General features: G+C 36.7%; 1 protein-coding gene across 1 annotated transcript in view; it reads left to right on the top strand.

Moving 5' to 3' along the window:
* ltk (leukocyte receptor tyrosine kinase) overlaps window positions 1-20,575 on the top strand; it is a 186,992-nt gene that overhangs the window by 103,434 nt on the left and 62,983 nt on the right. The window contains exons 5-9 of the mRNA XM_028822370.2: window positions 8,163-8,302; window positions 8,579-8,722; window positions 12,616-12,765; window positions 13,574-13,674; window positions 16,885-17,048. Coding sequence (XP_028678203.2) covers window positions 8,163-8,302; window positions 8,579-8,722; window positions 12,616-12,765; window positions 13,574-13,674; window positions 16,885-17,048 — 699 coding nt within the window. The remainder of the gene's footprint in view (window positions 1-8,162; window positions 8,303-8,578; window positions 8,723-12,615; window positions 12,766-13,573; window positions 13,675-16,884; window positions 17,049-20,575) is intronic.

The following is a 20,575-nucleotide window of genomic DNA, read 5'->3' as shown; positions in this document are numbered from 1 at the left end:
AAGACTCACAAAGTTCCTCTTCACTGACTGTCACATAAAAACATAAATCATAACAACACAGTGAAAGGAAAAGGCTTCTGTGTATTTAAATTGCTTGCCTCTTTTTCCCCAAAAGTTCCCTTCCAGAACTCCATTCAGGATTCAATAGCACTGTCATCATTTCTGTAGCTGACAAGTGATGGGAGGGGGGTCAAGTTAGAATGAAGGGATCTTGCCTGCAGAATGTGTCTGACGCACCGCCTCACAACACAGCACTGAGTGAGCGCTCTCAGACAATTTAATTAGTTAAGAGCTGCGGCCCAACGGCTCCTGCATCAGGCACAGATGGATAGCACCAGTGTATTTTTTGATTAACTGATGTTCTTTTCATTGATTTTATGTCAGGTCCAGTCCTCATGAGGAGGATAATAGCATTTCAGATCTAAAAATGGGGAGTGGAAAACTAATTTGGAGACCTAGGGGTCAAATCAAGAGAAGGCAGGAAAGGTAGACAGTACGGAGAAAATAAACTCGTGACTAAGTGTACCATCTTTTTTGTAATAATAGAATTAACGGGGTGGAGTTTGGTCGAGCTGCAGATGAATGGAAAGTATACTACAAGAGTTTAGATAGAAGGGGCTAGGGAGCAGCAAGGAAAAAAAGTATAAAGCAGAGTGAAGGTTGAGATATAAGGTGGAGACAAGGAAGTGCAGATGAAGGTGTTCATGGCTGTGCGGGGACAAAGGGTACCAGAAAGAGGACTATAATGTACTGTAGTTTTGATATGTCACAATTTAATCAAAGTCCCATTTTGTCTTAAGACTCATAATTTACTGAAAAATCTAATTGTTTAATTTTAAATTTGATTTTCTATTTATTTGTTTATTCTTGCACATCATGTTGATGACATTGGATATTGTTTGCTGTGTTGCCATACATGCTAAAAACTTGCCCTACATGTATATTTAAGCATGCGATAAATAATAATAATTCATTATATATATAGAGTGCTTTTCTAACCTACTCAAAGTGCTTTACATAGACAGGTTTTGAAGGGGTGAGAGAGAGAGCCAATTAGAGACAAGGGATGCTTAGGGGCAAGAATGGACAAGGCAGAATGCTGGGAAATTTAGCCAGGACTTAGGAAAACACCATAGTCTTTCCAAAATGAGCTCAGGAATCTTTTATGACCACAGGAACCTTGGTTTTACATCTCACCTGAAGGACAGTGACAATTTTTGCAGTACAGTGTTCCTGGCACGGGAATCTGCACACAGACCACAAGGTAAATGCCACCTGATGGCCTCACCATCACCTCTTCGAGCAGCAGTCCAACTTGCTAGTTGGTCTCCCATCCAAGTATTGGCCAGGCTTAAACATGCTTATCTTTAGGTGGATTACCTGATCTGTAGTGCAGGTGGTCCGGCTGCTTGCTATGATGTCATGGCGACCCATCATATTTAGGAACGCACTTCATGATCAATATAGTTTGAACTACCTTTCAAAGGGAAGTTTGTTCTTTAGCTTAAGAACATAATTTTCTCTGGCAAGTTCTTTCTAAGGTTGTTTTTGACTTTTAATGTTTTGTAAATTTCATTGATCTTGTCTAGTCATTTTACTTTGGATACTGATTTCTAGACCTTTGTGAATTGATCACTGTTCTGTCCTGGCTATTCTTAGTTATTCTAACTGGATGTTTCCCGTTATTTTCATTTTTATGAGTGTTCTTTTCATTTTAACATTATGTGGCCTTTACTATTATGGACATCAGCTTTTTATATTGCTTAATACTCCATGTTGTTCACAATTCCCATCTTGGTTGCCAACAGACCCTTTAAGCAAAAGAAGATTGAGAGTTGACATGATTGAAGTGTTTAAAATTATGAAAGGAATTAGTACAGTGGATCACAACTGTTATTTTAAACTGTGTTCATCAAGAACAAGAGAACACAGATGGAAACTTTTTAAGGGTAAATTTTGCACAACATTAGGATGTTTTTATTTACACAGTGAACCACAGACACTTGGAATAAGCTACCAAGTAGCATGGTAGACAGTAAGACTTTAGGGACATTCAAAACTTAACTTGATGTCTTTTTCGAAGAATTAAGAGGATAAGACCAGTGTGCTTTGTTGGGATGAATGACCTGTTCTCATCTAGATTGTTCTAATGCTCTGTTGTATGGCATTGTGACATCATGCATTTGACTCTGTTTAACTTGGTGGTAGGCAGTCATCAGATTCCATGCTTCAGAATAAAAACAGAAAATCTTTAAAACGTCTTTGATTCTTTTTTTTTGGTTTGGGTCTAAAGTCTGAGTGTGGTGTTATGAACTTTCTGACTTGACTTTGATTTTTAGCTCACACTTTGTAGCATTTCCTAGTAATGAATCTACACACATTTTGAGACTACTGTTTTGTTTTACCTCTGAAAACGTCTTCTTTCAAGATGCAGTCTGCAATGACAGTAACCACAGGACTTAAATTTAATGTGGAGACAAGATGTATTATTGAAACAATTGGGTAGCACTGAACAAACATTGAGTAAGTCCATTCCTAACATTGCTATTATTATTAATATGAATTAACATTAATTTCCAAATTATGACCAACTTTAGGTATGTTTGCTATTGCTGACCCTAATTTCTTAGCTGATAACATACTGTCAAAAAGATATCCACCCTTCAGTAAGAAGCCAATAACTGAAACTTTCCCTTTAAAATCTGACCTAGACAATGGGTTGCAAGCTGGCAAAACCGACTCCAACCCATTTTTTAATTAGAAGCCAGTCCTCACTAATAACAGATCTTATTTAACTTCATGGCTTGTTAGTGTTTTAACTCTACCATGTCAGTTCATTATTAAATCATAGAATTTTTTTCCTATCTAATGATACATGTATCATCCAAGTGTTTTAAAGTGGATGAATAATTTTCATTTCTTCACTTTCTCTTCTTTTCCCTTCTAAGAACTTAATTTTAAACAAATAGTGAATGATGAGTACACACGGGTAGAAGTGGAGACAAGCTAGATGTAGAACAGCTAGTTCCTGTGTCATTTGCATCTTATTGCTAAAAAGGATCAGTTAAAACAATGAATATGGCTGTTTATGACTAGCATAAACAATTAAGGGTTCAAAATCTTAACAAGTGAGACATCTAAAATGAAGCAGAAAAATGTCACTTGAGCGATAAGCACTTCATCAGCAATGAATGATTTCTCATGAAACAATTAGGTTGAAACAAACACCTGAAGCCACTACAGCCATCCAAGATTGACGCTGTTCAGTCCTGATTTAAAGGGTATGAGCCTTAAATAGCAAATAAATTAAATGAAGTTAATTAGTAGCAGAAACTAGTCACCAATTAAGTCACTGGTTAGAATTAAAACCTGTAACCAGGAATCTTAAATCTTTAAAATTAATGAATGAGCATGAGAATGGTGGCAGAGAAGTCTGGCTGCCATGATAAGCTAAACAGGATAATGTGGGGCACATTTGACTCTTACAAACAAGCATTTGCACATTCTCTTCAAACCATTTACGCTTAATGGAAAAGTAGTTGGAACTGAGTGCCTATACCAAGCTCGGTACCAAGCCCTGTTCTTTTAATTCACAAAGTATAATTATAGCTCATTAATTTCTTTTAGAAATGTACAGCTGTTCTGTGTTTGTACTCTGCATGCAAGACAGCTGCTACATTTCTAGAAATAAAATGTAGAAGTAGTTCAGCAGTATAAACTGAGGATATTAACCAGTACTAGGCAAACCGTTAAGAAATTAGAGGTTAATTACTTTGTTTGTTGCTAACTATGTGCTCTTTTAATAAATGTCTGAGCACACGTAATGCAAGAAATATTCCGCCAATCCTTCCAGCCATATTCTGAAATGTCTTTCTCCATTATTCTTCTATTATTCTTCCTTGCTATAAATAGATTGAAGCTTTAATTGACCAGTGTCCTACTTGCTTATCTAAACTTATGAATACATACCAGATGGTATATTATGATTTCAAAATGCCTGATGTCTGAAGATTCTAAAGACTGACAAAAACATTAGTGGGACAGTGACCTGTGGAGTGTTTTTCCCATTTCCAGTTTTTAGGAATGCCTGATCAGCATCTCAGCATCTTTTTTTTTTTTTTTGAACATTAGACCAATCTAGACAAGAACAGCTTAGCCTAACAGAGCTTGCCAGTTATATCCACATCAAGCCTAGTCTTAATCTAGACTGAAGACACTTTACTATAGCATTTTTTGCATGAATTCATGATCAGTTGTTTATATTACAATTATGTTTGCATAAAAGTACAAAGATGGCAGTCATTATGAAAACATTTATTGAAATACTCCCTCCTACTATGCTTCTTAGTATCCTACAGTGGCCACTGCTATCACCGTGGTATTGCCAAGCTACTACTTTTTACCCAAGAAAAGTGGTATAAGAAATAGTGGAATCCTTGTAATCCAAGACTGCAAAGATTTACTGTTGTTATTGGACTGTCAGGAACATGAAGTTATAGTATAGACTGTCCATAAGTGATTAGGTGTCAAGCTGACTTGGTTTGTCAGAACTTTAACATTTGACTATGACTTTGTCAATGACAACTAACTGTAGACCTTCTTGACCGTCTTTTTATCCAGGAATGCTGTTGAGTAGTTTTCCTTTCCTCCATTGTTAACCAACCATATCTCAACTATTGCTTTAATGGCTTATATCCTCATGATATGTTTATAATAATGAACTTGAATTTGATCTGTATTAATGTATTCAGCCTAATTTGTGCATTCATATGCAATCAAATACTTCATGGTTTATTCAGTTATTCAGAACAGTAGAGAAAGACATGAAGCCTCAGAAATGGGAGGACACTGTGAGATGTAGGCAGAGAGAACTAAAGCCAAGTGCTTTCAGCAGCACCTGCCATTATACAGTACAACATGGTCGGAGGCCTCATCAGCTTCATCATAAACTTCCCAAACATTTTATTTAAATAACACAAAGTGACTGTCTAACTGGGAGAGGAATAAATAAAAACCCAAAGTCAGTCCACTTGCCACTGACTAAGAGGTCAAATGGACTAGTTACATAGTTTAAGTGAACAGACTTGTTATTATAATGTATCCATGGTGACTGTTCTTTTATTCATTATTTTTCTCTGAAGATTACCAAATTGTCCTAGAATTTATAGTGTATAAATGTGATCCATAAACATAATTAAATGTTGTATAATAGTTTAACATATGCCCCTTTTTTTAAAAAAAGTACCAGCTTTAAGACTCTTTTCCAATCTTTCATGTAGTATTGATGAGGTAATTAATTTCAATTAACAACAAACTTGTCTTGCCAACTGCATATACTGTATTCTGTTTACACATAGTACAGTAGAACCTCATATTTACAAGGAATAACTTAAATATTGCTAATCTGAAACTGTTAAAAGATTAAATGAAAACCAAAAGATTTAGTATTTGATAGCTTTTCTGTTTTATTTTTGCAGTATGCATCACACTTGTTATAAAAATTGTCACTGTTTTTAATGCAGTAAATTATAGATATAAAAATATTTATAAAATAAAAATTAAGACTCATTCCTCTTTTTTAAATTTTTTAAATGTTATAAATAAATGTCCCCACCAGTCGCCATTCAAAAATGTAAAATGGGTAAACATGTTTAACATGGACATGTTAAATTGGGGTTCTGCTCTATTAAGTAAACAAATGTTGCATGTGTGTTTATTTAAATGTAACAATGCAAATATATTGGAAGCTCAATAAATGTTTAGTAAGATAGTAAGACATTGTTACATGCTGCTGCTAACAGACTTACTTCTTGAGCGCTTGTGTCCCTGTTTATGAGTAATGTATTGTAACAAGAGGTGCACTTATTTAAAGAAACAGCATTGCCAGTATCTGCTTTTCAGCTTATATTCTGTATCAATGTAATGAACTATTATTCTCAATCATGCTTCCATAGTTCTACTCAAATGAGACACAGGTGCTTAAAGTGCTACTTGCTTCAAATGAAGTTTGATTTTTGTTTGACATTTGGTATAAAGTAAAGGCAACAGAACTTAAGAAAAATAATTACAGGAGGGGATGACTTCTGTTATCCTGAGAGTTGTATCATTTTTAAAAACCTTCATTGTGCACCATTTTAGATAGATAGATACTTTATTAATGCCAAGGGGAAATTCACATACTCCAGCAGCAGCATACTGATACAAAAAACAATATTAAAGTAAAGATAAAAATGCAGGTAAATAAAAATGCAGGTAAAAACAGACAATAACTTTGAATAATGTTAACGTTTACCCCCCCGGGTGGAATTGAAGAGTCGCATAGTGTGGGGGAGGAACGATCTCCTCAGTCTGTCAGTGGAGCAGGACGGTGACAGCAGTCTGTCACTGAAGCTGCTCCTCTGTCTGGAGATGACACTGTTTAGTGGATGCAGTGCATTCTCCATGATTGATAGGAGCCTGCTGAGCGCCTGTCGCTCTGCCACGGATGTCAAACTGTCCAGCTCCATGCCTACAATAGAGCCTGCCTTCCTCACCAGTTTGTCCAGGCGTGAGGTGTCCTTCTTCTTAATGCTGCCTCCCCAGCACACCACCACGTAGAAGAGGGCACTCGCCACAACCATCTGATAGAACATCTGCAGCATCTTATTGCAGATGTTGAAGGACGCAAGTCTTCTAAGGAAGTATAACCGGCTCTGTCCTCTCTTGCACAGAGAATCAGTATTGGCAGTCCAGTCCAATTTATCATCCAGCTGCACTCCCAGGTATTTATAGGTCTGCACCCTCTGCACACAGTCTCCTGTGATAATCACGGGGTCCATGAGGGGCCTGGGTCTCCTAAAATCCACCACCAGTTCCTTGGTTTTGCTGGTGTTCAGGTGTAAGTGGTTTGAGTCGCACCATTTAACAAAGTCCTTTATGAGGTTCCTATACTCCTCCTCCTGCCCACTCCTGATGCAGCCCACGATAACAGTGTCGTCAGCGAACTTTTGCACGTGGCAGGACTCCGAGTTGTATTGGAAGTCCAATGTATATAGGCTGAACAGGACCAGAGAAAGTACAGTCCCCAGCGGCGCTCCTGTGTTGCTGACCACAATGTCAGACCTGCAGTTCCCGAGACGCACGTACTGAGGTCTGTCTGTAAGATAGTCCATGATACATGCCACCAGGTATGAATCTACTCCCATCTCTGTCAGTTTGTCCCTAAGGAGCAGAGGTTGGATGGTGTTGAAGGCGCCAGAGAAGTCTAGAAACATAATTCTTACAGCACCACTGCCTCTGTCCAAGTGGGAGAGGGATTGGTGTAGCATATAGATGATGGCATCCTCTGTTCCCACCTTCTCCTGGTATGCGAACTGCAGAGGGTTGAGAGTGTGGCGGACCAGTGGCCTCAGGTGGTGAAGCAGCAGCCGCTCCATGGTCTTCATCACATTATTTTAATCAGAGCCTTGTCTTTAGATAAATAAAACGTGAAGACTACTGTTAATTCAATTTCGTTTTCAATAGCCAGTTACATAGAGACGTGTGTTATAGCAGAAACAGAAATGGTCACGTGTTTTGCGGACCTAGCGTTCACTTGGCTTCACTTATGCCACCCAGAGACTGTTGACAAGATTGCAAGATAAATCTCTCCAAAAACATAACATAAAGATTACATCTTGCCTGAAGAAGGGGCCTGAGTTGCCTCAAAAGCTTGCATATTGTAATCGTTTTAGTTAACCAATTAAAGGTGTCATTTTGCTTGGCTTTTCTCTACATTCATAATGGCTAACACGGTACAACACCCTAGTACTCCAAAAACATAAGGAAGACGTTGGACTCTTTGAAAGTGCTACGCTATATTTTTCTATCCTCTTTTCCATCCACAAGATTTTCTGTCACACTTTTACTCTATAATGAGTGAAGAATATTTATCTACAAATTAAGTGAGACTGAGGTGTAGCTTTTGCTGTGGTTGATTGCATGGTGTATTCTGCAAGGGTTACAATACCTCCTTGTCTCTTGTAGAGGAAGCACAATGATAGGCGAGTCACTCTGCTATACAAATGCTGTGTTCTATTGGTACCAAAGTCTCTCTTTTACATAATGTTTGCATGTAGTATTCAGAAAGGGCAAGTCATCCACACTTGAAGTTAATTTCAACTCCTTCTTTGTCATTGGTGCAGAGGGCAGTGGGAGCTGTTGACAGCTCACATTGGTGAGGTGCCTACTCCATTCCGAATCACTCTTCTTTACTCTGCCTGTGGGTATGAGAGCCTGAGTACTGTGGGACTTGACTCCATTAGTCTTGTGGACTGCACACAAGGTATGAGAAAGTCAGTGTCTGGGGTCAGGGTGTGGGCCTTTACAGTGTGAGGAGTAGTGACATGAAAGAAGAGAGCACATGTGTGTTATAGACTGCAGAAAGAATGGACACATTTGTATCAGTGGAGCAGTGGGTCCCTTGAGAAGTATGTGTATGTATGTGAAAGACTGCATGTGAACAGAGTGGATGATGCATATTAAATGAGACATGTGAAGAATTGGTCTGCTGAGTATTGGTCTATGGTCCTTCTTTTCTGTTCTATCATTTCACCTTTAGATGGAAGAGATCCATGGCCTGGTGAAGATGGTTGCACAACTGATAATTCCTTCCTTTGCGAGGTTGGCACATGTATCAACAAGAAAAGACTGTGTGACTTCCACAATGACTGCCCACTTGGAGAGGATGAGGGTTCTCTGTGTGGTAAGCTATAAGCCTAAAGTGTTTGTTTGGAGAAAATATCCTAGGGTGCTCAGTATTAGAGTTATCTTTAGTGTCAGAGAACCTTTCAACAGGTGGGAGCCTCCATTAGCCATGTTTCACAGTACGACTATATATACTGTAACATTATGGGTACAGTAAGTGCAAATTGAAGTTATGTTGGTAGTATTTAAGATAACAACCTGAAAGCTATCAATAGTTAATATCTTACGTTAGGATGAACTATAATCAAAGTGCCTTCTATGCTTCTAATCACATGAACCTAAAGGGGTATATAAGGAATATATGGAAGGTGATGGTTTTCTTTGTTACAGTGGACCAGCCAACACTGCCTTTGAAAACTGTACTGTCAGTCTCAGTGGGCAAGTTTTCTATCTGTCTTCATCTTTCCTCTGTAAAGATATTTGAATATGGTGGCCTACTGCCACTATATTTTTCCTAGAGGATTTTACTTGATGACGACCGAGGATCCTCAAGATTGCCCATTCTCCCCCAGCTGAACGAGGTACTCCACCTGGATTGGGTTTGAATCCCAATTACATAATTGGTTCTGTTTTTTCGTATTCTTTGCAAGCTTGCCATGTTTGAAGTTAATAACAGAAACTGCATTGGACACCTTTTCACAGTGCCACAAAGAGGCTGCAGTTGGGTTTTTACACTCTGTATGGTACTCAATCAAAGAAATAACAATAACTTAACAGATGCAACCATTTACTTTGAAATAAAGGCAATGGTGAAATAATAGTAAAACAAGATTCCATCCTCACCTAAGAGAAAGAAAGAGTAAAAGAAGGGAGACATGAACAAAAAAATAAAATATAACTTTTCTAAATATGGTAAAATGATTACCATTATAACATAATATAGATGACCACAGGCTCATAATTCTTATTCTAAAATAATATTAGTAGAATTATTGCCATGTTTTAGAAAGGTTTGTACTTACCCACGGAGTTATAGAAGGTAGGTTGGGGTTCTTCCATCTGAGCAAGATAAGTCTGAGTGCTTGTAGTGCAGTATAGGATATTATAATCAACTTATACCTATGCACTTTAATGGCATCTGGCAGTACACTGTTAGCTTTAATTTTATATAGAACTTTCACAATGCACACCATCAGCAATACAGGTCAGTAATATGTTTTGAAAAATAGTTTTTTCAACAGTTTACCAATCAATTTTATATTGAGAGATTCAAATGTATTGTTATTTATCATGGCTTCTTTGAAGATATTTCAAAATAAACATAACTGAAAAGTTGAGAAAAAACTACAGAGAAAGAAACCTACTGTAATTTTTACCTTAATTCCCAAGCATTGCCCTTTGTAAGAGTGAGAATGGCTGTTCAGGATTATTCCTTCGTTGCTCCAGTTGCTGCAAGAATAGGCCATGTCTCTGAATTGGATTATGCTAATTTGAGAATTTTATGTTATGTGACTAGCACTGCTGCCTCATGGATCAAGAGTTCTGGATTTCCAGACCATACTCAGTCATTGTTTGTGTGGAGTTTGGAAGTTATTCACATGCCTGCATGGATTTTTCTGTGTATACTCCTCATTTTCCTTCCACAGCTCCAAAATGTTAGGGTTTAAACTGGGTTTTCACTGGTTTAAAAGCGTTTTCCTTTAATTGGCTCTTTTTATGTTACCTACTATGTTTTTGGCCTCCTAGTATGTTATGTTTCAAATATTCTTTTGTTATATTAGTACAAAATGAGTTATTTTGTATGTATGTATTATGTTTATTTAAATATTACAGCATTTAGTTATGTACCTCAATCCTCTTCATGTGGATTTTCATTGGAGGGCACACCATTATGTTTTTTTTTTTTTTATATATACTTATTTTGTTCTGGTTTTGTACATTCTTGATTATTAGATATCAGACTTGATTTTGTTTGTTTATCCTTTTTTGCTCCTTTTTGGTAGTTTTCTATATACTTTAAACAAAGTATAATTTATTACAATAGAATAAAGAGCCAGAGGTTTTTTTATTTTAAGTAACAGATTTTTCTCTCAGAAGTGTCTTGCTGTCCTGGGCTTTTCTCTTTCTGCATTCATATAGGCTGCATCCCACTTAAATTTTAGGGGAAAACCCATTTTGAATGCTACTCAACCTAGATTTTGTGAAGCCAGGTATCATTTTGGTAGTTGGTGACAGAATAATCATAATACAGAATAGGTTCAGTTCAGGCTAATTGGCAACTGTAAATTGACCCCAGTGAATATGAGTGTGAATGGGCCCTGGGTGTTAAAATTTTATTTGTCTTTGTATTTACTTTTGTTTTTGTTGGTTGTTGGTTTTGTTGTTTTCTCCCATTCTCTTGGTTATGTTTTGCTTTCATTGTGTTTCATATATTTAAATGTATCTTTGATCTCTATTTCACAGTTATGACTTTAGTGTTTAAGTCCCACTATGTATAAATTACTCTCAGGTGCTATAGTAGTTGATACTTCAGTCACGTGGGAAAAATGTATATACACAGCTCTTTAAACCACTGCTTGTTGCAGTGACATCTTGTCCCTACTCCTTGATCCTTTGTGTTAACGTGTATTATTTAACTCTTTTTGTGTTTTTGGAATGGGCTTTTGATGATTTTGCCTTTCAAACTGGTTTTGAATTACAATACTGTGATAAACTGGTGTCTTGTCAATTGCTGTTTTCTGTCTTGCTCCCAGCAATACAGGGATAGGTTCCAGCACACCCATGAACCTGAATTGGATTAAGTGGGTTTAAGAATGTTTTATATGTGTAAAGTGGAAATATTTACTAAATTACTGGAAAAAAAATGTATGTGCATTGTGGGATACTCAAGTGATATGAACTTGCAGTATATAGAAACTTATATGAACTACTGTTTAAGGTAGCCAATTTAAGAAATTTTGAATTATAAGGTGCTGTATTGCAAACACCATCCCAAGGCCTCTGCACTAACCTTGTGCCAAACCAAACAAAGTTTTATGTAATTCTTAGCAATGCAGACAACATAGACTACATGTTATCACATAGACTGCAAAGGAATATGTTTGTGTTCATCTTGAATTATCATCAGCTAACTGTTGACATGATATGCTAATTAAATATTAATTTTCATCCTTGACAAAAGAATGATAATTCATATGTTGTATTCAGAGTCCATGAGATCTGTTACACTCCAGCTTTCTTTAATCAAAATGCTTCCTTTCCATTTCAGTAGTCATATTGACATTGCTAAGGCAATCAATTATGTACTTACTTGATGGGTGGATATTGTTGCATGCCCACCGGCAGAGTGATGTCTCTGAGGCTAAGGATCTCTGCTGGTATCCAGAAGGTTGCTGGTTCAAATCCCTGTTACAGCCAAATGAGATCTTATTCTGTTTGGCCCTTGAGCAAGGCCCTTAACCTGCAGTTGCTCCAGGGGCTCTGTAAAATGGCTGACCCTGCGCTCTGACTCCAAAGGGTATGCGAAAACTAGGTGAAATAAAGAACACAAAACAAAAATAATCTGGAACCACCCTGTATAGATTTGTTTATATATGTATGTAAAGTGTCTATTTTTCTATAAACGTTCCAAAATGTTTCTTTGTTTATATTTCAAAATTATAATTTGTGTTTATATTGCACTTGTTTTTTTATGCTTGTTCAGAGACACATAATGAAACACTGGTTTGAACTGTAGTGCCAGCCTTATTCTGATTTGTCTATGTTCAGAACTATTAGGCTACACTACCTGCCTGGATTATTGTCTGAGTTTTGACTCAGCTGGAGTGAAAACCCGCTGCTATAGAGCACACCATAAACAACATCATAACAACAGTTGTGTTAGATGCCTAATGATGTAAGACTAACAGTGAGCATGAGTCCTAATCGTCTTTTTTTTTCTCACACTTGTAGATGCACTCCCTCCTGGTTCCAGCTGCTCATTTGAGAGTGGCAAGTGTGGATGGACAGTGTTGGGGGAACAGCACTCCTGGATCATAGTGACATCAGAGGATCTTTCCAAGAATGAAGAGTTATTGGGCTCTGCCCTAAAGGTCACACAAGGTAATCTGATTATTGTCTTTAAAGTTAATACCCTGTAGGTCTTTGTCATGTGAAGGAGAAAAATGAGATCCACACAACATTTAGAGGACTTGCAAACTCAAAATTCGGAAATAATGATAACACTGGAATGATGCAAACTAGAAAATTTGCTGCAAGGTCTGGTCACATAGTCAGGCAAAGCCCAGCTACAGTACTGCTGACATACTTATGCAGAGTTAGTGAACCTGCTGATGAATTCAAAGCACGGATAGAAAGTGTAGTGTTGGTCTTCTGTCAACAGCTGCAGCTTAGCCCCAGCCAACAAGCAGCTGCCAATATGAAATATAAGAAATGTCTGTTATCTGAACATTTTATCCTAGTAACAAAAACATTGGTTTATATTTAGAACATTAGAACAATTATAACGAGAACATGCCATTCAGCTCAACAAGTTTCATCCTATTTATTTAGTTTGCTCAGAATATCATCAACTTGATATTTGAAAGTCCCTAAAGTCCCATAAGACCACACTACTTGGTAATTTATTACATGTGTCAATGGTCCTTTGCATGACGAAACACTTCCTAACATTTGTTCAAAATGTGCCCTTGTAGATGAATACAGGTCCATGAACATATTTTTGAAGGTTTAGTTCTTCTAAAGACTTGGTAAGCTATTGCATTTACTGGTCTTTGGCTTTGGTGGAAATATTGGTAGCCTTCAGATGCAGAGGTTAAAAACCTATATTCAGATTGTGTTTGAACCCCAAGAAGTAGCCTGAATTGAGACTAATCCATGTACTTGACCTTTCTTTTCCTCTGCTCCCCAGGGCACTTCCTGTTTTTACAAGTCCGTAATAAGCACATGGAAGGAAGTGCTTCAGTGTCAAGCCTCACTCTACCACCTCCCTCTTCATCTGAGGACTGTCTGGTAAGATGTACAGTATTAAGCATGAGATTTTTCACCTGTCTATAATTCCGAGCAATTTCAGTGGTTCATTATTAGCATGCAAGTCAAACAAGAAATGCAAAATGAAGTTGATTTCAATACATTGGATCATTAAAAATTTCATTGCTGTCTGAGACTATAGGTCTCCGATCTGTAAACACATGCGTAAATTAGAAGATGAGGATGTCTGATTTCCAAGCAGTAGAAATAATGATTACTTTTATGCTTTTCTTAATCACCATTTTGTGTTTTCCCATAGCCGAACAAGGTTTCTTGAGCCTCTTCATGTGTCTTCCAAAGAAGGATAAAGGTTAATAATTAGTAAAAAAAAAAAAATCAAAGAAAAATATTTGCACAAAACGATGCATACTTACTTTGTTGGGGTGGTGGAGTATAAATAGTAGGATTCACAACATTATTTTGCACTATTATTGCAGCGTTTTTCTATTCGTACAGAACAGCTGACACATGGAATACATTACCAAGCAATGTGGTAAAATTACCGTTGGGACCTTAAAAACTTTACTGTGAAAAATATCTATACAATTACAGTAGTTTTTTTTTTTTACAGCAATAGGTCTGAAGCAAACAAAAGTCTTAACCATAAAATCATTTAAATCAAAACAACAAAGCACTCTTAGTCAAATAAAAAAAAAAACATCCTGACTCCACAATTGTCTGCAACAAAGTTTTTCCATGCAATTCAAAATTATGGACACTTGAATTGTCATGATATAGCAGAGCATGATGATAGATAGATAGATAGATAGATACTTTATTAATGTCATATATCATGTGACTTTCTGGTCACAAGGCTGGCAATGGTGCAGTGGCTACCAACAAACAGATACACAAATCACAGAAATTTCAAGAAAGGAAATTATAATATGAAAATAACAAAACATAGCAATGAAAAATGAATAATGTTTAAAATAAAGAAATAGACATTAATATAAAAAATAATTCCTAATTGCTCAAAGCCCCTAATTCACATCATAAAACAATAGTGCTTACTTCTGTTAAATTTCATGTGACACAAATTTTCCCAAGTCTGAATTCAGTCCAGGTCCATCTGCAATGCATCAGCTGATTATAGGTTATCTGCTATTTCACCTAGTTTAGTGTAATCTGCAAACTTAACCAGAATCTTATTTACATTCTGGTAAAAATCATTTAAGACTATTTCAAGCATGAGGAATACCTTCGCTTTAAATGAATACAGTAGTGCTTAAGAGTATAACAGTCACCTGTACAGATAAAAAAAAAAGCGACCATCTGTTGGGTGGGCTGACTGGTCTCTTTTTTTCCCTCTGTGTTATTGACATCTCCTTCAGCAATGAAATTACTAAAAAGATTATGACCATGCTCATGACTAGTATAGCTTTAAAGACAGCTAGCCAAATATTGTGTCTGACCTAAATGTGACCTCTTATATGAGCCTGACGTCATCTACTGGAATTCTTATTGGCCTTACTTCAAGGAAGAAAATGTGACATACTATATGTAGATGGTTGCTTACACTTGCTTATGCATCATGTGCATCACATGTAAATTAATGGAAAGAGCTATTTAAGGATAAGATTGAGTAACACATGGCAAAAAAAGTTTTACTGAACAGTCAGCATTGGTTCTTTCGAGGTTGGTCATGTTTACTAACATGCTAGAATTTAATGAGGAAGCAAAAAATGGATATGATGAGAGTGGAGCATAAGATGTTATTTATCTTTACTTTCAGAAAGCATTTGATATGGTCTTGCATGGGAGGCTGGAAATCAAACTAAAAAGTGGGAGTTCAGAGTACAGTGTGTAGATGAGTGAAAAATTGGCTAAAACACAGGAAGCAGAGGGTTGTGGTGCGATGATCCTTATAAAAATTGGGTGGTGTTTAGAGTGGTATATCTCTGGGGTTAGTGCTAGGGCCGTTGCTATTTTTAATATACTGTATGTAAATTTGGATGGGAATATAATCAGGCTGGTTTAGTTTGCAGATGATATGAAGCTATGTAGATTGTCAGATAATCTTGAATCCATTGAATCATTACAGAGGGACTTGGGCAGCATACAGACTGGGTCAGATTTATAACAGATGAAATTTAATGTAAGTAAAAGTAAAGTATTACATGTAGGAAGTATTACACAACTAGAAAGTACACCTTATGTGAGGGATCTAGGAGTTGTAGTGGACTCATCACTATCAACTTCCAGACAGTGTTCAGAAACCATTAAGAAGGCTAACAGAATTTTAGATTATATAGCATGATGCATAGAGTACAATTCAAAGGAGGTTATGCTTAAGCTTTATAATGCACTACTGAGGCCTCGCCCAGAGTATTATGTGCAGTTTTAGTCACAAGGCTACAAAAACAAGTCCAGAGAAGAATGACTAGGCTGATTTCAAGATTTCAGGGGATGAGTTATGAGGAAAGATTAAAAAAGTGGGATTTTTCATTTTTAAGTATTTAAAATTCTGAAGAGAATTAGTACTGTGAATTGAGACTGCTACTTTAAAATGAGTTCAACAAGATCATGGGGACACAGTTGAAAACTTATTACAGGGTAAATTTTGCCCAAACATTATGATGTTTTTCTTTACACAGAGGACCATAGAAACATGGGATAAGTTACTAAGTAGTATGGCAGACAGTAGGATTTAAGCAACCTTCAAACCTCAACTTGATGTTATTTTGGAGGAGTTAAGTGGATAGGACTGGCGAGCTTTGTTATGTTAAATGTCCAGATCTCACTCAGATTTTTCTAATGTTCTAATCTGTAAGGTGCAGCTGCCTGTGGTCGTATAGTACCTGCCTGAGTTCTGTGGCTTTTTTTTTTCATTAGTATGAATTCACTTCTCTACTAGTTATATGGTAAAAAATGGAGAACAGGAAAAGAAGCAGCTTTTGATTGGGCTTGTATAATTGCACACAATGAAATTCAAATACTAATAAAAACATTGAAGATCAGATATTTCTGTCCACTTTCTGAACATTATTGTTATCCTGGTTTATGTAAGAATTAGGTAAAAGGACAAAACTTCTCCATTGTAATAAAATCTGGGATCTTCTTTGTTGTTTTTGATTAATCTTAAAATATACATTTTTGCAGTAAACAGATTAATTTTGAACTCACACTCGGCTTCATCAGGTAAACTGTTTTTTTAACTGTTTTTTTTTCTCCCTTTACTCTTGTGTGCAGGTTCACTTTTTGCTGTATCTCTTTGGAGTCTATAATGGCACCATATCTCTATTAATCCAGGACAGTGACATACAGGGGAGAACTCTTCTGGTTTGGCAACAAGCAGGCAGTTGGAAAAACAACTGGGTGGAGATCACTGTGCATCTGCGTGATATATTACACAGGTATAGCATAATTCTATTTAATAGAGTTACTCTCTGGACAGGTGCTGGAAAGCATTTAATCCATCCATCCATCCATTTTCCAACCCGCTGAGTCCAAACACAGGGTCACGGGGGGTCTGCTGGAGCCACTCCAAGCCAACACAGGGCACAAGGCAGGAACCAATTACAGGCAGGGTGCCAACCCACCGCAGGACACACACAAACACACCCACACACCAAGCACATAATGCAAGTGTTAAATTATTCAGACCAGTGAAAAGCATATTTACAACCATTTGTCCATGGTTTGTGACTTGAGATGATGCATTTCACTACAGATTGCATCTCCCATGTGATTATCAAGGGAAACCTGGATGTGGGTGTGTGTAGCTGCATGGAAGCTTTAATTTATCTTGTTTCTTCATTCTTATTTGCAGCTGCCTTTCCGAAAGGTTCAATAAAGTAGGGAATTCTCATACAGGAGGTCTCTGCTGAAATGTACTACATTTCTTAGGAGATGTATTCAAGTGTGAATCCTGGTTGACACTTGTTTAGGTGAATACCTGTTCCTGCAAATACTAATGGGAATTACATAGGCACAACAAGAAAGAAAAGGTGAATCTTATGGCCCAGAAGTCTCTGGATCTGTGATGTTCAAAGTTATTAATCTTATTTAAAAGAAATTAGTATGTACAACTTTAACCTGAAAGGTAAAGTGATTGAAAATCCTTATGGCATAAGAAGTTAACAGGTAATTTAATATTTGTGTCTTCTGAGTGAAATTTACAAGCAGGAAATTATATGTCTAGTTAAGTCAAGAGCTCACATAAAAGGAAAGACATTGTATCTCAGAAGAAGATACATTTCCTGAATATGAATTTCTTCAGATTTAATTGGTGACTTCAGATATTAGGAACTATAGCTTGTAATTAACTACCACCTGTATTTTTTTATGCCTAACGTTGTTAATGTAGGAGTCTACCCTGAAATGAATGTTTTAGTTTAAAAATGGAGGAGTGGAGTAATCTGCAGAGTTTAAGTCAGCTATAGTTAAAAGTTCATGTATTAATTTTGAGCATGTACAGTATATGCATCACAGCTGGACTACCAGGACATGGGAAATCTGAGTCCAAAAGGGAGCGATATGGGTCAATAATGGATAGGTCCAGCTTTTTACATAAATTTTAAAGCACCCATTTGCACACTCATAAACTGTACACTGCAGCTAGGATTACTTAATAGTAATAGTAGTGCTGGATGGTATGACCAAAATTCTATATCACTGTATTTTTCAAAATTATACCGGTTTCATGGTATTGGACGGTATTTTTTTTCCATGCATGAATGGATTTTAACCACTGCAATTACTGGCAAAGAATAACCTATTCCTCTGTCATGAGAATTGTACATTGTACAAAAAAACATTGCACACAAGTATTAATACAGGTTTGCATGGCCTCATAAAGTGATAGTTTTCAAGGGGGGTGGCACTAATGAAGAGAAGGAATCACATTGCATGGCAGATGCAGTCAAAATATAGAGCCTTTTTATTGAACAAAGTTTGCAAACAACTTAAAATAAAATTTTGACAACATATTTTCAACCATCCAAAGAGGCATTTAGACTTAGTAAAATATCCAGAGGTGCTTGTCAAAAGTTGTATTGCACTGAACATGTCTTAGAAAATGAATAAATAGTAAATATTTTTTGTAAACCAACTACACTTTGTTAATGTTAACAATCTCTGTCCACTGACACGTTAAAGTGACTTTTTACACAACTTTACCATTATTAAACTGCATAATATTTAAACTAATAAATAATAACAATAAACTAAATAATGGTGCAACTTCCATTAATAATACTATTACTTCCATGACTTCAAGCCCAGGTGCATTACATAGTATTCACCAAATTAAAATAAAATAAAACAAGTGCAACTTGGTGATGACATCTTTACCAACTGAACCATCATTAAGACAAACTGCATTAATATGGACCTTGCTTCAAGCTAAGCCAGGGGTGGGCAGATTCAGTCCTGGAGGGCCGCAGTGGTTGCAGGTTTTTGTTCCAACCCAGTTGCTTAATTAAAAACCAATCCTTGTCAATTATTTAATTGCATGGCTTGCTAGTGCTTTAACTCTGCCGTGTCAGGTCATTCTCATATCCTAGATTTATTTTCCTTTCTAAGGATATCATCCAAATGATTTGAAGTCTAAAACAAATGAGTAATTCTCAGTGCTTCACTTTTTTCTCTTCACTTTCCTTCCAAGTATTTAATTAAACCAAATAGTGGATGATAAATACACACAGGTGTAAATGAAAACAAGCTAAACGGAGAAATGCTGGTCTCTTTTGTCATTTGCATGGTATTGCTAATTAGGAGCAATTAAAAACCAAGAATACAGCTGTTTAAGACTAAAATAAGCAATAAGGGTTCAAAATCTTAATGAGCGAAACAACTAAAGTGAAACTGAAGTGTTACTTGAGCAATAAGGGCTTCTTATTAAGCAATTGGGTTGGAGCAAAAACCTGCAGCCACTGCGGCCCTCCAGGACTGAATCTGCCCACCCCTGAGCTAAGCTATATACATAAATCATAAAACTGCAACTTGCATTTATAATGCTATTTGTGGTATAGCCCTACGGAAGCGTATTAGGGCCACAGTGAAGAAAAAAAAAATATGGACACGGAAGAAAAAAAAAACTATATGTCGAGAGTAAAGTCAACATGTTGACTTTTTTCTCGACATTTCCACTTTATTCTCATTGTTTATTTTGTAATTAAAGTAGAATGCCGTAAACTAAACTTAATCGTAAAATCAATGTTTAATTTACTAGATTTTCTCAAACCCCATCATAAATTAATGTAGCACATTAAATGCTTTGTGTTAAGTGTTCCCTGACCTAGTTGTTAATCGCTGTACGCGCTTCTTAAACTGACTTCCTCTATCACTAAGAGGAGGCGCAAGCAGCGATTGCTGCACAGAATACATACACTTCATGATATTCCTGCTCTCTGAACATTTAGAATGCTAAGATAAATACTTGATATAATTTTCCGGATGAAATGCATTAAAGCAGGTATTAAACATGCATGGTAGTGTGGCGGTAGTGCTGCTCCCTCGCAGTAAGGGGTCCCCAGGTCTACATTCAGTGTAGAGAACTTTATGGCATGTGTGACAAGGCTCCAAAAAACTGGATGTATGAATGGGTATGACACAGGTTTAACTGAAATATTGTGTAAATGTTGGGTTCGTGATCTGGTGTTCGGAGATATGAACACAGAATTCAATGGATGTTCTTCTGAGTGGGCTTTCTTTATTGCATGCGTGCTGTCTCTGTCTGACGTACCAAACCCCCACCTATCCTTCCTTTTTCTTTCTCCATATAACCAATCATCACACAATAAACGTCTTTGTGAAATTAAAACTAGTTACAAACTTAGATCACGGAGTGTTCAGAACTTACAAAAGAAATCTTTGTTATATATGTTTAATTATGCCATCTATTCAGGGTTGCGCCCATCCCAACAAGCATTGTGTGCGA

The sequence above is a fragment of the Erpetoichthys calabaricus genome, chromosome 16 (assembly GCF_900747795.2).
Source record: "Erpetoichthys calabaricus chromosome 16, fErpCal1.3, whole genome shotgun sequence".
Lineage (NCBI taxonomy): Eukaryota > Metazoa > Chordata > Cladistia > Polypteriformes > Polypteridae > Erpetoichthys > Erpetoichthys calabaricus.
This window is presented reverse-complemented; position numbering and strand designations above follow the sequence as displayed.